General features: G+C 44.1%; 1 protein-coding gene across 7 annotated transcripts in view; it reads left to right on the forward strand.

Moving 5' to 3' along the window:
- Kiaa0753 (KIAA0753 ortholog) overlaps nt 1–16,814 on the forward strand; it is a 66,129-nt gene extending 49,315 nt beyond the window's left edge. For 4 of the 7 annotated variants that reach the window (XM_090349352.1, XM_090349351.1, XM_090349350.1 and 1 more), the window contains 5 exons: nt 2,059–2,220; nt 3,169–3,250; nt 9,401–9,521; nt 9,994–10,218; nt 15,543–16,814. In XM_090349352.1, coding sequence (XP_090205478.1) covers nt 2,059–2,220; nt 3,169–3,250; nt 9,401–9,521; nt 9,994–10,218; nt 15,543–15,660 — 708 coding nt within the window. In that variant the 3' untranslated portion in view covers nt 15,661–16,814. Of the gene's footprint in view, nt 1–2,058; nt 2,221–3,168; nt 3,251–9,400; nt 9,522–9,993; nt 10,219–15,542 lie in introns of those variants that run through there. The other 3 variants (XM_090349354.1, XM_090349356.1, XM_090349355.1) reach the window with 3 other exon arrangements.
- Nucleotides 16,815–17,598: the final 784 nt, after the last annotated feature.

Raw genomic sequence — 17,598 nt, forward strand, 5'->3', positions numbered from 1 at the left:
AATACTGCCTTAAGCAGCAGCATTTTAAAAATAATCTTTGTGACTATAGTTCTCTTGTACAAATATTTTGTGACAGAATCTCATGTGAGGTAAGATTTCTGAGACTAGAAACTAAAAGCCTAAATTTCATCTAAATTCAAATTCACGTATGCCATAGGATGGGATTTTATGTAGCATAGTCACTGAATAGTGGTCTCCCACACACACACAGAAACACACAGAGTAATGGGTTATCATTAACTCAAGGAGATAACTCCATTGTAATATTATAGGAAAACAAATGCTTTTAAGAGCTAGCAGTAAAATAGACATGTAAATATTATAAGGAATGATCTACGTTGGATATAAATAAAAAATCCAGTGTATATCGTACAAGCTTAAGAAGAGTAAGGGAGGGGAGTGGGTTGGGGTGCTGTGAGACTGTTGAAAGGGTGACATTGATCAAGATACTTTGTATTCATGAACTTCTTTGTTAAATGGCAACTCCTGTTTGTAATGACTTAAAGATAATTTGAAAAAGCCAGGTGCCAGTGGCTCACACCTAGAAATCCTAGCTACTTTGGAGGCTGAGATCTGAGAAGTGTTATTTGAAGCCACCAGCATCTTGAAAGCCCTCGAAGATACTTTATCTCCTTTTAAATATTAAAAAGAGCTGGAAGTGGAGCTAGCTGCAGCTCAAGTGGTAGAGTGCCAGCCTTGAGTAAAAAAGGCTCTGGGACAGTACCAGAGAGAGAGAGAGAGAGAGAGAGAGAGGGAGGGAGGGAGGGAGGGAGGGAGGGAGAGAGAGAGAGAGAGAGAGAGAGAGAGAGAGAGAGAGAGAGAGAGAGAGAGAGAGAGAGAGAGAGAGAGAGAGCGCGCGTGCGCCAGTACCAGGGCTTGAACTCCAGGCCAAGGCACTGTCTGCCTCTTAGTGGCTTAGCCTTATCACTCAGGTACTCTACCACTTGAGCTACTCTGTACCAGGCTCTTTTCTTTATTTGCCATACTCTTCATAGTAGCCCACAGATTCCTTCAATGTCTTTTTTTTAAATGCTGTGGTATTCTTCAGATTCCATTCTTTATGGATGGGAAATACTGTACATGCAAATACACATATCTATTAACTAAACCTATTATTGATTAGTTGTATCTTTTTGTAATTGCATTATATTTATCAGTCAACTGATTTTCACTTGTTTAACTTTGACTAAAGTTGGGCACTTTGTGATAAAAGTGCTTTTTGATATATAGTTATATGAAATTTATTTATTTTTAGTGTTACTTTGTTCATTTGTTGGCCATTATCTATTTTTTTCCTGTTAGCTCTTAAACGTTTTTGTATTTTAATTACATTAGTAGTAACGTTTCTTATTGTGTATCCACCTTGTATTGAGTGTCTCAATGCAAGCCTTCTTCAATCCTTCCTTTTCTGAAATCCAAGATTATTATTTGCATAGTACAGATGAGAAGATTGAATGAACTTGCTCTAACTTAAAGGTTTGTGAGGAGCAGAACCAGTCCTTCATTTCAGGAATATCTCTTTTACCCAGGAGTCTCTTTGTAAAAGCCTCTTTCAGAGCAGCATATAGAGGTATAGTAGAGTCATGGCAAATGCCTATAGAAATGCTTTGCAAACTATGAAGTGCTTTGTGAATGTAAGGGTACAAAGGCTAGCAAAAGCTTCTAGATTATACCTGAGTATCAAGAAAAGACAGGGTCAAACTTAGTGACGTCAAAAGAGAAGAGATACAGCCGCTGTAGTATGTAACATAAAATCAGATGCATTGTCAGAATATGGCAAAAGGAAGATACCAACTGGCAGAATACATGAAGTGGTTATTTCAATAAAATAATAATGGCACCATTTAGTTAATGCTCTTACTGAAATGGCTGTAATAAAAATTACATTGATATTAGTTAATACTTTAGATATTTACTGTTTTAGGCAGAGGACTGACCATTCGAAACTGCTGCATGGGTCACTGTGCTGTTGGTTTGTTACAAGCAATAATCTAGGCTTTTCCTTTTCTTTTTCCTCTTTGGTCACCTTTTTCCCTCCCACCTTCCCTTATTTTGAAGGTCACAGCTGTTAACTCTCAATCCAGTACTATTCATCAGCTGGGTGAGTTTTTGGAAGACACTGCTCATGAGCTCTGGAGTCTGACTCAAGGGAGGCTTTCGAGGGATGGCAAGGACAGCCCGGATCTGGAGACCATGATGCTCCGAATGGAGGAGATGGAAGTAAGGTTTGGGGCCCGGAGTCAGCTTAACCACTGGGATTCACCTTCGTCATGTGCTTCTGGCACTTGATACGTCAGAGCTACATGGCCCTGCCTGTTGTCTCACCTCGGCTACCAGCCTAGTCTATGACCTTCGAGTTGGTGAGGTCACTCACCCTGCACAATAAGTAGGGATTGTAGGGATGGAATGTGGTGTGGCATATTGTGTATACTGTCTGGCACAACTAATCGTGATTGGGACTGTTTTCCCTCTATTCAGTTGCTTCTTCTACCCTGTGGGAGAGCAATTCTATGAAATCACTGGTAATTTTGCCTTCTTTAATTTCCGTAACACTACTTTTAGAATGTATTTCTCATAAGAAATTAGATCTCCTACTTGACTATCCCAGCCCTTGAATTGTGCAGAGCAGGAAACAGACCCAGAAGGAAATAAGTGACATGGCTAAGGTCCCCAAAATTACAGTGCTAGGATGGGAGTCCAGGTCTCCTGATACTATGTTTGCATTTTGTTTTAGCTGCCCCATGATTAAATTGCATTTCTTCTTGGTAGTCAGAAGATAATTTGTTGAGTTTTCAAAATTTAAAGACAGCTGTTTATCCTAGTCTTGTATGCTTTCCTTTCCTTAGCTGTCCAGACTGAGATACACCAGCTACATGTGCCTATTGAAATGAGTGGTGTTACAGTTAAAAACACTGCCTTAGACAAGGCATGGAAAGAAAGCCTTCTTTTGTCACTGCAGGTTCTAGTGGGAAATGCTAGTGGAGACAACAGTCATGCTAATTGCACTGTTTAGCTTCAGACTTTCTACTAATTACTTCCTGGCCTGGCAGATGTTTGTCCTGGCCAAGTGTCTGTATTAACTGTGTCTGCTGTACTTTCCCATCCTTACTAGTTCTGGTTTATAATGAAACTCATCTTTTCTCATAAATTAAACTTTCTTTTTTAAAGAAATACCAGGAGACAGTACGCCAAAGATATAATAAAATTGTATATGCTGATCCTCACTTATGGATGCAGGAAGAAAGAAATGGTAGGTGTTTCCCCACTTTTCCCGTTACCAAAAAGTTGAAAGAAAAAAAAAAAAAACCATGCATACAGTGGATACTGATATTCCTCCCGTTTTGCAGACTTACACGTTTAACCCTTTGTGTAGCTGCTTTATTCTTCTTCTTAATCCCCCTTGCTGTCAGTTCATCTTATCTTTACATCTTTGCATCTCTTCTGTGTATCTCAAAGTGGGTTGATATCACACACTTTATTCCTAAATATGCACCGTATCCCTTAGAGTTGTGTGTTTACACGATGTAAACCCAGATCCTCCTTGTGTGTCAGACACATGGGTCCGTGTTCCCAGCCATTTTCCTACGGCCACCCCGACCACTGTGCTTGGAAACCAGTGTCAGCTGTTGTAGAATTCCACCGAAGTATAGTCACATAGTATGATGTCTTCCTTACACTCTTCTTTCATTCCAGCGTTGATAGCACGTTGGATGTATCTACTGGTGACTGACGATACAGATGTATTCAGGTAGTGTTCTGCAGGTCACAAGTCTGCAGCGCTGGGTAGGCTGCTTCCTTCTGGAGGCTGAGAAATCTGTTCTAAGGCCGGCTCGTTCCTGTCTGGTGGCCTTACTCTTGCAGTCTCTGTTTCTGTTGCCTCACTGCCTCTCCTCTGTAGTCAGAGCTGCCTATACTTGCCTTACCATATTAATCCTGCATACTCTCCCCATCTCAGGAGTCTTAAGTCCCTTGTGCCATCCAGGCAATATTGTCGGGTTCCAGAAACTTTTGGAGGCCTCTTAGGGCCATCATTTATCCCCCAGCCCTTGTATCTGTGCTTCATGGTGTGTACCCACCACATCTAATTTGTCCATCTGCCTGAGGGACAGATACGTATGGTCCCATAGTTTTCATTTGTCTTGGATAAATATTTAAGAATGTGCTTTCCCGCTCATGATAGGTGTTTATAATTTTCTTTTTTTGGTGGGTCATGGGACTTGAACTCTGCCTGGGCACAGCCCCTGAGTTCATCAGCTCAAGGCTACCGCCCTACCCTTGAGCCAAGCCCCACTTCCCGTTTTCTAGAGACTAATTGGAGATGAGGCTCAGGTCCTTTTGTGCCAGGCTGGCTTTGAACCTTGATCCTCAGATCTCAGCCTCCTGAGTAGCTAGGATTATTGGGGCGAGCCACCTTACCCAGCAAGCTTTTTAAGAAACCTTTCTACAAAGAAGAATGTACCAGTTTACATTCTACCAAGAATAAGACTCCCTTCTCTGTGGAACTCAAATGTTGCCTTTGGCAACATTTTACTGGTGTCATTTGTCGTTGTAGCCACTCTGATTATGCTGTAGTGATACTACATTGGGGCACCCCCACCCCCCTCCACCTGGGGCTTGAACTCAGGTCTGGGCACTGTCCTTGAGCTTTCTCAAGGCTAGCACTCTCTCCACTTGAGCCACAACACACCACTTCTCGCTTTTTCTATGTATGTGGTGCTGAGGAATCGAGCCCAGGTCTTTATGCATGCTAGACAAGCACTCTCCCACTACGCCACATTCCCGCACCCAAATTTCATTTCTTGCTGAGTAATGATATTTACAACTTACTAAAAGTGATTATTGTCTTTTTTTTTTTGGCCGGTCCTGGACTTGGGCTTCAGGGCCTGAGCACTGTCCTTGGGTTTTCTCAAGGCTAGAGCTCTACCACTTGAGCCACAGCACCACTTCTGGCTTTTTTCTATGTATGTGGTACTGAGGAATTGAACCTGGGGTCTTTGTGCGTGCTAGGTAAGAACTCTACCACTAGGCCAAATTTGTGGCCCTGACATATCTTTTTTTTGGGGGGGGTAGACAATAGGGTCATGGGGCTTGAATTCTGGGCCTGGGCATTGTCCCAGAGCTCTTCAGCTCAAGACTACTGCCCTGCCTCTTAAACCACAGCACCACTTCCAGTTTTCTGGTGGTTAATTGGAAATAAGACTCTTGTGGACTGTAGTGCTTGGGCTGGCTTTGAACCGAGATCCTCAGATCTCAGTCTCCTGAAGTGAGCCACCGTGTCCAGCTTAGTACAACTTACTTATACTCTGGTACAAGTTATTATTGAGTGTACATTTTGATGATCCTGAGGCTTGAACACTGGCCTTGCACAGGCTAGGTGGTACTCTACCCCGAACTTCCTTTCCCAGCCCTGTCTTGTTTTCTCGCAGTGCTAGGGAGCTAGAGTTTTAACAAAGGGCCTGGTACTTCCTAGGCAATTGCTCTCTCACTGAGCTACATGTCTAGCCTTTTCATTCTTTTAAGATGTATTGTTCATTAGGCTTAGTGTATTTACATAATTGTAAAAAGCATCACTTATACACATGTCCCTCTCCCTTCTTCTCCCTCTCCCTCTTAAATTAGGACTTCAATTCAGGGACTGGCACTTGCTTGGCAGATACTCTCCCACTTGGGCCACATTCCCCCAGCTCCTTTCCTATCTATGTTAGCTTTTCAGATAAGGTTGCTCGGGGCTAACCTTAGGGCCAGCCTCACACTGCCTTCTTGTGTGTTTACCTGCATGATGCTAAGGTGGTATGTCGTTTGATCTTCCTGGGCTTGACTTCCCAAGTAGCTGGGATGATAAGCATGAGCCACATGTGAAGTACCCCTTCACTGTGTAATTCCAGGATATTTTCATCACCCCCAAAGGATCTGTGTCCATTGGCTGTTACTCCTCATTCTTCTTCCCCTTTCGCATGTTAGTTACTAATCTATCAGATTGGTCTTGGTTTTTCATTCTTGTGCTGGTATACTGGGGCTTGAACTCGGGGTTTTGTGTATGCATTGGCTTTTCCCTACAAGGCTGGCATTCTGCTACTTGAACTACGTGCCTGCTTCTGCAAATAGATGCTTCCCAACCAAATACTCTTTCCTCATCTGTGACTTACCTGCTTGTTTTCTCAGAGTTGTTATTTTTTTATTTTAATAAAGACTTAATTACCCGTTTTTCCTTTTTTTTTTTTTGCCAGTGCTTAAACTCAGGGCCTGAGCACTGTCCTTGGGCTTTTTCAAGGCTAGAGCTCTACCACTTGAGCCACAGCACCATTTTCAGCTTTTTCTATGTATGTGGTGCTGAGGAATCGAACCTGGGTCTTTGTGCATGCTAGGCAAGCACTCTACCACTAGGCCAAACTCCTGGCCCCCTTGTATGGTTTCAATGTCAGTTGTCTGAGGAATTTGTGCCTACTTCTAAGGCAAGAAGCTTTTGTGGCTTTAGCTTTCATGTTTTGGCTTGTGATAATATCAGATAAAGTTTGCCTGTAGTTTGGGGAAGAGACTGAAACTTTTTTTGTTGGTGGTTGTTTTTATATCCCCCTACGCTTCCCGGTGGATCGCCACTTGTTTCAGCGCCTTTGTTGGAAAGAGTTTTGCTTTTCTCTTCACATTTCACAGTACACACGCACATACGCACACACATTTTGGCTGCAACTGCCAGATACTGTCACAATTTTAGCTGGCAAGCCTTAATCAGATTCTGTTTGAGTCGTGCTTGTCAGTTCCTGCCGTTGTCAGTGAAGGAGGGGTAACTGGAGAAGCACTGCCTCTAAAGAAATTTGAAGTACTGTGCATGCTGTACTTGGTAAGAGGTGGAAAGGAAATGGTAAATGTTTGCAACAGCACGTCACAAGTAATTATTGGAAAAATAGGAGTTTGAGTATTTAGAAAAAGCCAGATTTTGAAAGATGAACCATGTAAGCCAAATACTATTTCCTTTTTGTGTTTCCTGTTTTCTTTTTTTTTTTTTTTTTTTTTTTTTTTTTTTGCCAGACCTGGGCTTGAGCTCAGAGCCTGAGCACTGTCCTTGGACTTTCTCAAGGCTAGAGCTCTACCACTTGAGCCTCAGCACCACTTCCGGCTTTTTTCTATGTATGTGGTACTGAGGAATCAAACCCGGGTCTTCATGCATGCTAGGCAAGCACTTTAACCACTAGGCCAAACTCCCAGCCCCATCCTGTTATTTTCAAGCACTTATTTTATTGTTGATGTTGCTGACTTTGTTTCTTTTCCTGCCCAAATCACCTCAGCCTGCATTTGTATCTCACAAGACAAGTGAATGCCTCCTGTGACCCAGCTGGGCATGCATGGAGTGCTCTCCTCCTGCAGACTGAACACACTCCTGAGCCCCAAGCCTCAAGCCCACAAAGCAATGTGAAAGTTGGAATTTGCATATTAAGAATGCTCAACCAAGCAGGTTAAGCATTTAGGGTGAGGGAGGGATCCTTGACCCCTGTCCCAGACTGAACTCTGCTCCACTGCCCACTGCTCACCCGTGAGTGCCCATTGCACTTTCTGGGCACTTTGTTCAAGTCAAAGCCCACTGAGCCTGCCTCAGGGCCTGGCTCATCATTTTTTTGTTCATCAGTGAGTGACTCTGTTTCCTTTCAGAGGGAAGGGAAATACTGAAGGGTGATTTGTGTCACTGATGGCCTTGAGCTGCAGGTAGGGTATTGTACCGTGAGGAAGAACACTTGGTATTCTTTTTTTCTTTTGCTAATTCTGGGCTTGAACTCAGGGCCTGACCATTGTCCTTGTGCTTTCTCAAGGTTAGAGCTCTACCACTTGAGCCACAGCACCACTTCTGGCTTTTTCTATGTATGTGGTACCAAGGAATCGAACCTGGGTCTTTGTGCATGCTAGGCAAGCACTCTACCACTAGGCCAAACTCCCAACACTTGGTATTCTTAAGGACAGTCATGGACTCTGTAGACTCTACATACAGGGAAGGAGCTCTTTGGACACCCCAGAATCATAAGCCATCCTTGTTTCTAGTTGTTCTGCCTATTGGCTCAGTTATATCCCCAAATCAGTGTTCTTTCTTCTTTTTTGGTTCTGGTCTCAGGGTTTGAACTCAGGGCCTGGGTACTGTCCCTGTATGGTTTTTGTTCAAGGCCACTTGAATTTTACTTCTAGCTTTTTGGTGATTAATTGGAGATGAGTCCAATGGGACTTTCCTAACCATGATGGTTTTGAATCAGTATCCTCGGATCTCAGCTTCCTGAGTAGCTAGGATGATAGGTATGAGCCATCTGTGCTTGGCCAAAGTGGTCTTGGAGCAAACAAGATCTAGGCCATATTGCGTATCTCTGAGAATTACAAAAATCCTTCCTAGTTCATGTGTGTGTGTGCTGGTACTGGGGCTTGAACTCAGGGTTTGTATCTGCCCCTTAGCTTTTTACACTCCTGGTTGCCACTGGAGCCATAGCCTACTTCCAGCTTTTTGGTGGTTAATTGGAGAAAGAGTTTCATGGACGTTTCTGCCCAGGCTGACTTTCAACCATGATCCTCAGCTCTCAGCCTTCTAAGTAGCTAGGTTACAGGCATGAGCCACCAGCGCCCCACTTCTCAGTTATGTTTTCACATCAGCAGATTTGGGCAGTAGGGAAATCATGAGATTATAAGTGAGTCACAGCTATTTTACATGTAAGTTTTCCTTACCTCGGAGGACAGCTTTTTCGTAACATTGAAATAAATTTAAAATTAGAAAGATTCTAAGATTTGAGTTGTCAAGCCTGTAAGTAGTAGTTAGTAAATCAGTGTTTTGATTATAATCATGCAGATTTTTTCCTAGCAATGCCTGAGACAAACTAGATCAGCTAATTAAGTGTTCAGGTATGAGGGTTTCTTTTTCTTCTTCTTCCTTCTTTTCCTCCTCCTCCTCCTTCTCCCCCTCCTCCTCCTCCTCCTGCTCCTCCTCCTCCTCCTTCTTCTATAATCAAAGTATTTAAAGGTTAAACAAACTTAACTGCTTGCAAGTCCTTGATTGGGTTGCTGGCTCTTAATAGAGTCAACAAGGAGGCTTCCTCAAAGGTGCCAGAGCCTTCAGAAAGAGTTCATTTTTTTCTTGGTATCAGTCCTGGGGCTTAAACTCAGGGCCTAACACTGTTTCTCAGCTTGCTTGCTCACCTGGTGTCTTAACACCTGAGTCATGCCTCTAGTCTCCAGTTTATTATTTAAGTCTGTCTCTTCCCTGGCTTGTTTTCTTGTGCTGTTTATAGTTTTATTTTTCCCTATATACTGCTAGCTATGCCAATTAAGGCTTAAGAACTACTCACGTGACTTCCTCACAGATTGTTGGCACTAGGAGGGCTCTAAGATGGACATCAACTTTACATGCATTTATTTTATGCCTGTCCTCTTATAGACCAGAAGAGCCCAGCAGTAAGTGAAAGGCCTCTGCCTCCTCATTTAATCAGGATCACAAAGCCAGAAACGCGCAGGGATCCTGCTGTTAGCATCGTGTTAGAAAAGCCCTGCAATGGCGAGTAAGTGGTGCTGACAATCCGCTTTCATGTGAGTTAGCTGCCTTTGACCTAGTTAAGTTCTGGATTTCTTCAGTTTCTACAGGGTGGAAGGCTGGTTGTTTTTTTTTTTAAAGCACAGTCCTTCCAGTTCTGGGATGGTAACCCAGCCGGTCATTAAGGAGAAGCACGTGCTTCTTGTCAGGCGCCATTGTCATCCTGGACAGCACCGGGCTGGTTTTCCATGGGCCGAGCGAATGCTCGGGTCCATGTAGGCTTCCTGTAAGATTTGTTTGCGGTAGCATTTTGTCTAAAGAGAAGTAATGCCTGTGTGCTGTGGAGGGAGAGCAGCGAGCGGGGCTGTGAGGCTGCCTTTTGTTCACTGTGAGGGAGAGGAATGAAGGTGAGCGTTTGGTTATGGAATTGTGGAGATAAATGAGTAGTCCACCTTGCTCACACATGACTGGGAATGTCTCTCCCTCTTCTGTGTTCTCAGTGCCCTGGATGAAAGTTGGGGAGCAGAGGAGGGACCAGAGAAGAAAGAAGCTGCCCCCACTTCACCTGCGGGAGGTTCTCCACAGAGAGAAGGCCGAGTGCCTCTCTTTGTGCCACACAGTATGAGGCACAGCATTGGTGACTACTGTAGCCGATTTGAGCAGTTCCTCCGGCTCATATCTCACGAGGCAGTAGGCTCCTTCAACCCATGGCTGTTTGCTGAAAGGTTAGTAAGATGCGATTTATCTCTATGCATGAAGGGCCAAATTTCAGACTTGCAGAAAAGCTGAAGAGAGCATTTGCTTGGGGTCCTAGAGTTTTGGTGATTGCTCTTGGGCTAGTGGGCAACTACTAGCTTTCATTGTTCAGATGCAGAAGCCCCTGGTGAAGGCTGTGTCCTCAGAGCCTCACCTAAAGGAATTAGCTTCCAAAGGCCTATGCATCGCAGTGGGAGTTAGGGGTTCAGTCTATGAATGTGAGGACAGGGGACACACAAGTTCACCTCAGCAAAAGAGCTATGGTATTTCCTCTTGCTATCAGTGAAAGTGAAAACCCATCAGAGAAACGAGGATGTTGCTGAGCAGAAGGAGAGCAGTCAAGACTATGAAACCATCATAGTCAGGCATGCTGGTCTCCTGCAGCAGCCTCCAGACCACAGCATCTCCATTCACCCTCTGCCGCCGGGTTTCCTTTCCCCTGGGAAGAGTGGTCACTTAGAGTCATCACAGTGGCTCCTCAAGCTAGGAATGAATAGCTTGAAAGATACTGGTGAAGCCCATTCTTTATATAAAAGGTCCACATTTAAAGTCCTCATGGTATTACTTTAAAAAAAAATAAGTTTGCAAGATATTTTCATCATTGATCCAAGTAGTGTATTTTGCGTTAGCTCATGTAGTGCGTGCGTGGGTACGTATGTGCATGCGTGCATGTGTGTATGCGGTACTGGAGTGTTCAATTGCTTAAGCCATATCTCTCTCATATTTCTTTCTTAGACATCTTTTAAGCATACTTCAGGAGTTAATAATTGCATGCTTTTTTACTTGCCTCTTTTATGCATTTACTTTGTGCACATACTAGCCAACACTCATTAGTTTTCCCAGGGAACAAAAATACCAATTAATCCCCATTTCTCAGCCCTACTCCTCTTTTGCAGCCTCCCTTCTTTCTACCCTGGTTTAGGACTTCACCATTCTGAGTGGTAGGCTCCCGCCCTCCAGAGTACCTTCCTTATTTTCTAACACCCTTGTTCTTCCCTTTCTTAATTTAGTCTCTTGTGAAAGAGCTTGCATATAGCAAAAATTTTTATGCTATATTTAAAAGTGTCTATTCATACTTGATCAATGATTTGACAGAGATAAAAGTTACTGGTTTATTTTTTGCAAGGAATATATCTTCCTTTTTTGGCAGGGAAGGGACAAGAACACCAGTGGAGATCTCTCAGTCTAACTGCTGCAGGTTTTTTGGCCTCTTTCGTCTTTCCATCTACTTGATTTTCTATATTCTCACTTCCTGAGCCTTTCTGATGTCTTGGACAAATTAGCTTTCTTTTTTTCATGGCACCTCTCAGGTTCCTAAAATTTTAGCTTCTGTGCTTCTTCCTGGCTGATAAATCAGTCATGAGTGTTCTTGGGATGTTTACCTTCTGAAAACTGTGGTCATATCTCACCTACTGTTATCTTTCTTCTTTTCTTTTTTCTTTTGTAGTTCTGTGTATTTGTTTTTGTTTTGTTTTGTTTTGTTTTTTGCCAGTCCTAGGCTTCCGCTCAGGGCTTGAGCACTATCCTTGGACTTTCTCAAGGCTAGAGCTCTACCACTTGAGCCTCAGCACCACTTCCGGCTTTTTGCTATGTATGTGGTACCGAGGAATCGAACCCGGGTCTTCATGCATGCTAGGCAAACACTCTACCACTAAGCCAAACTCCCGGCCCAGTTCTGTGTATTTGTTTACCTATTTTTCTGTTAGTGAGATTTGAGCTGGATTAGGGACAATTGCCAATAAAGAGTTCAGGTTACCCTGAGCTTTGAATCTTATATGTAATCAAGTAGTACTCTTCAAAGCATATGCGAACCCTGGTTTTGTTTTATCTAGCTTCTTTCTTTTCAGTGAGATTTGGGGACAGAATCAGGGATAAGTAATATTCAAATTCTGAGATTAACCTGAGTCATGAGTCTTGTGCTTAATCAGTAATACCCTTTAAAGTATATGTGAATCTTTGTTCTGGGTGGGGTGCACATTTGTCTTTACATATGTTCTTTCTGAACTCTTTTTTTTGGAGGGGGGAAGGGGGGTCTGTCGTGTAGCTTGAACTTGGGCCTGGGCGTTGTCCCTGAGCTCTTCAGCTCAAGGGACCACCCTACCCCTTGAGCCACAGCACCACTTATGGTTTTCTGGTGGTTAATTGGAGATAAGAATCTCACGGACTTTAGTGCCCGGACTGGCTTTGAACCATGATCCTCAGATCTCAGCCTCCTAAGAAGCTAGGGTTACAGGCTTAAGCCATGCCTGGCACCTTTACATGTTCTGAAGGATTCCCAGAGAAGAGAAAAATAAACTTAACTTTTCCCATGTATTAACATCCACATGATCCTGTAACATTCTTACTCATTTCTTAAAACCTATCTGTATCAGTTAGGCTAACAGGCTTATTGGACAATTGAAGAAACAGAGATTGAGTGGATATATATATATATATATATATGTATATGGAAGATACATAGGCTATTATATCGCAGATTAGAGCAGGTTATTATTTTTTTTAAAAAAGAACTTTCCAAGTATAAAGTTCTTTGAAAGTAAAACATGATATAAGGGTGGGCATAGTGGCATACATCTCATTTCAGCTATTTAGGAAGTAGAGAGAGAAGGATTGTGAGTTAGAGGCTAGCCTGGGCAAAGTTAGTGAGACTTTGTCTCAAAAGTAAATACCAACTATATATGCATATGTGAAACAAGATAATGAAACCCCTTTAAACAATTAGAATGTACTGAAAAATAAAAAGAATATAAAACAAGTTCTACCTGGGATGGGTTACTATAGTGGGAGTAGGGGGGGTGGAGGAGGGTGAATACAGTCAGAATACTTCATATGTGTGTGAAAAGGCCAGTTAATCCTATAAAATTGGTTTGTGCATGTGCACAGGGCAGGTGTGAGGAAAATGAGCACTATACATCTTGAATCATTGTCATCCCTTCTCCTCCCCCATCACTCCCAACCCACAGAAGTTTGCTGTTTGTTTTATTTTGTTTTGTTTTTCATGCCAGTACTAGGGCTTGAACTCAGGACCTGGTGCTGTCCCTTAGCTTTTTCATTCGATCTCGTGTTCTATCATGAGATTTTGGGCTTTTTGGTAGTTAATTGGAGATAATTATCTCACAGGCTTTCCTGCCTGGTCTCACTTTGAACCACAATCCTCAGTCAGCCTCCTGAGTAGCCAGGATTGCAGATGTGAGCCTCTGGTGCTCGGCCCAGAAAAGGTATTTTTTGATAGAATACTGAAGATCCGAGTAAAAGGAGTGCCAGAATTGGAGGCCAGGGGAGGAAATAGGAAGTTATCGAAGAACTATTACAAGAAAATTTCCCAGACGGGCTATAGTCTTTAGATTAAAATGGCTCATCGTTTGTCTTCTTTGAGGAGAAATGAATGAATGAACTAGAAGGCATTGTGGCATATCTTTAAGAAAAGGAACTTTGAACATCCTACGGTAAAGAGAAGGTAGCCTTAAGATTCCAGAGAAGTAAAGCTGGACATCCTCAAATAATCAAGTGAGAATGGCCTCTTGTTTTCAGTAGCAGTGCTGGACAGTAAAAGATATGAGAGCATACTTTTAGAATTTAACAGCCATGTTGACTTGCCTAAATGACTAAAGAGAATAAGAAAGACACCTTTTAGAGATATGGCTTCCTTGAGCTGTGTCCGTCGGCTGCAGAAGAGTGTGCATCCCCAGAATAAGCATGTATGCTTATTAGAAATCCTAGACACAACACAGGGATTCCAAGAGGGGGAAGAATTTCTCAATGACTGTGGAAAGCATTCAGTCCATACTAGGGGAGGCAGAGCTAGGGTTCCAGATGGGATGGTTCCCTAGGAAGGTTAGAGAGGAGGAAATGGACATATCACTTGCTGTGCTGCAGTGTACTGAGTGCCTTTGTGTTTCACCAATAACAATAGTACCAGATTACAAAAATCAGAGGCCATAAAACCAAATTATGAATGAATGTATAAATAAGGGGGAAAGGAAAGAGCTTTATTACAGTAAAAATACAAACTATGACATGAGGCAGAAATGCTAGGATTAGAAAACAAGTTTGGGAGAACCCTGTAATCATTGATTCAAACAAGTTTGATAAGAAAAAAGAAATTTACAAGCTGGATACCAGTGGCTTATGTCTTTAATCTAGTTACTTAGGAGGCTGAGATCTGAGAGTTGTGGTTCAAAGCCAATCCAGGCAAGAAGGTTCATAAAACTCTTTATCTCCAGTTACCCATAGAAAACTCCAAGTGGTGCTGTGGAGCAAAGTGATAGAGCACCAGCCTTGAGTGGAAAAAGGCTCAGGGACAGCACCCAGGCCCTGAGTTCATACCCCACGAAGGAGGGAGGGAAGGTTAGTTACACAGCTTCACTTAATTACAAAAGGAAAGCCTGGTGAACATCACCAAGTGTTCAGAATTACCAGTCATCGGTAATGAGCACATACAGACGCTGACACACTGAGGGAATTTATTCCAAAAGTTCAGGAACATTCTGCAGAGAATGGTTAGGATCATGGGAGACAGACTGAGAAACAATTTCAAATTAAAGCAGATCAAGGAGACATAAGAACTAAACATCACCAAGGATTCTGGATTGACGAGAGCAAGTCTCGGTACTGGCGTTCAGGTTTAGACTTGCTGGGCTGCCACTTTGCCGCCGAAGCCACATATCTTTCCCAACTTTTGCTGGTTATTTTGGATATGAAGTCTAGTGGGCTTTTCTGCTCTGATTGGCTTTGAACCAAGATCCTCTAGATCTCTGCGAGGTGTGAGCCACCAATAGCCATCTGAAAATGTTCTCTTTTAAAGGATTTATTGTGATAGGTGGCAAAATTTGAATAAGGCCTATGCTCAAGATTGGGTAATAGTTTTGGTGTTAATGTTGTTTTGTTGAAGAGGATGTCCTTTTTCTAGCAAATGCAGCAGGATTCACCTGGGGAGTTCATCCTGTAGCTTACCTCAAACCCTTCAGAATCAGAAGGACTAAGTATGCAGAGAAAGCTGGTGTGTAAATTTGCCACACTCTTTGGTGCACACAATTTGAAGCGGGGCTGCAGCAAGGTCACTTCTGTTTCCTCTGCTCTTAGCGCTGTCCCGGGGGCTTGGCCATATCGTCTGTGTTCTGCAGCGGGCCTTGGGCATCTGAGCACTGCCATCTTACTGTCAGGAAAGCCGGTCCCCTCGCCTTGCTTCTCTTCTGAATTCTAGTTTGAGAACTGACTTGCTAGGTTCCCAGCTGGGAGAAGGAGGGCTGGGTGCTCGCCTCTCAGTGCCTTCAGCTGTGTGTTTATCTTCCAGTTTTTCGGAGCAGCTGGTGGAGGAGGCTCTGGAGAGCGTGGCTGCCGAGCTGCAGGACGTGTGTGAAGACTACGCCGAGGCTGTGTTCACCTCAGAATTCCTAGAAGCTGCTACCTAGAGGCTGTCCAGGCCGGGGCCTGGGCCACTCTGCAGTGTCCTCATTCCCAGGGGACATTAGTCCTCAGCTGCCACCCGGGCCCAGAGTGCTGCCCCTGGAAGGACAGACACGCCAGCCAAGCCCCTGTGCCCTGCGTGCTCTGTCACAGCAACAGCTCGGAAGTTTAGGATGGCACGCACTGCATTTATCTGTGCCCAGGGAGTGGGAAGATTATGACAATATAATGGTTTCAGATATGTCATTTTCCAGTTGAAATAGATGTTCATTTTCTGCCGCAGTGTGGTGACGAGAATGTTTTGGAAGGTGATGGATAAGTCCATGTTGAACTCACGGCCTCGCTGCCAGACCAAGTGCCAGCTTGCTCCTGGCTGCTGGGTCGGCCCGCTTGTTGGGGCGCAGTCTGGTCTTGCTGCCAGGCCTCTGCTCCCCCCCGCAGTTTGCCTTCCTGCAAAACTCATTCCAGGGTGCTTTTCCATGTTTCAGTTCTGCAGTGGATTGGGCTGGATTTGCACAGGCTAGCATAAAAGGCCTTCTCTGAATAGAGGATGTTTCTAGACTTTTCAGGAAAGGGTCAGCTGTATTAGACAGAGGTGCGGAGCTCGCTCTTGTCCAGCTGTGCCGAAGTCTCTATCTCCACGACACAGGGGAAGGCGTGACGATCCACAGGTCCCTCTGGAAAAAGGAAGACATCTGAGAGGGGACAGGCTTCTGAACCGAGAAGCTGGGGAAGAATGTGCATCAAAATAGGGCATTAACCAGGAAAACGTTGCTTCAGTTAACCTGCCCCAGGCCAGATGAGAGGAACGTGAGGAGCGAAGGGCCAGACATCCCCAGGGAATAATGTGACTCTTCTCAGAACACACAGTGCTGTCACCAGGGCCGTTCTCAACTACTCAATTTCAGGTGGTAATTTAAGCTGCATGATCATACTTATCTGTGCAAAATTGATTTTCATTTCATGTGAGTGTGTCCCTGCTTACTTTTGTGTAACCTCTGAATGTGAAGGGAATTACAGTCTTTAATGTGGAAAGTTCCTGTGTGTATTTGAGTTGAGAGGAGCCCCTGTCATTGGTAGTAAAGTCAGTTGTGTGGCAGTTTGTATTGTACTGGGTATTTTTAAAAATAATAATAATAAACTCAATATTTTAAAGTTACGTGCATGTCTGTTTGAAATAATTTATATCTCCTATTTTTTTCACAGACCACAGGAGGTGTCATTGACAGGAATCACTGGGACTACCCTTCTATTTCATATGATAGGAGTAAGGGTTTTTTGCCATATCTGTGTATGATGGATGCTGAGTACAAGGAGGCCTGGGAGGAGCGGGTTTGGGCAAACCAGCCTGAGTTCCCCGAGTCGTGGCTCATGGCGCACTCATTCCCCTGAAGACACCAGCAGCAATGTGGATTGCTCCTGCATGTTTTTTGCCTCTCTTCACCCCTAGCCCCTGTGACCCACCACTCCTCCAAGCAGTCCCCTCCCAAATGTCTTCCTGCTACAACTGGCCCACTCCCCATGTTTCAGGATCTTCTCGTCTCTCCACCCCAGTTGGTCCTGGAAGTCCCAACTGCCCAATACCCACTGTGTGCAAAGAGTCTCCAAGGAGTTGGTCTTAGAGGAGGCCTGGAGCGCACTGGAGAGCGCAAAGGCTGCCGGAGCAAGCGAAGACGAGCCAGGAGGGTGCAGGTTGGGGTCTGCTCAGAGCACTCAACCTTGGCAGCTGGAGACACCCGAGCATCCAGGTGTCCTCTCACTGTAGGCCCGTGCCCACCACCACCACCAAGGGCCCTCAGCCGGCTCCTGTTCTTCAGGCTTATGGGAAGCAGAGGAGGCGGTTGTGGCCTGTCTTGGCCTCTATTAATACTGCTCTTCTATGCAGCATGGCTAGTTCAAGAGCTAAGCTCTCTGAATATCTATTCCTTGCCTGAGTCCAGCAG

The sequence above is a fragment of the Megascapheus bottae genome, chromosome 17 (assembly GCF_031878675.1).
Source record: "Megascapheus bottae isolate mThoBot1 chromosome 17, mThoBot2.hap1, whole genome shotgun sequence".
Lineage (NCBI taxonomy): Eukaryota > Metazoa > Chordata > Mammalia > Rodentia > Geomyidae > Megascapheus > Megascapheus bottae.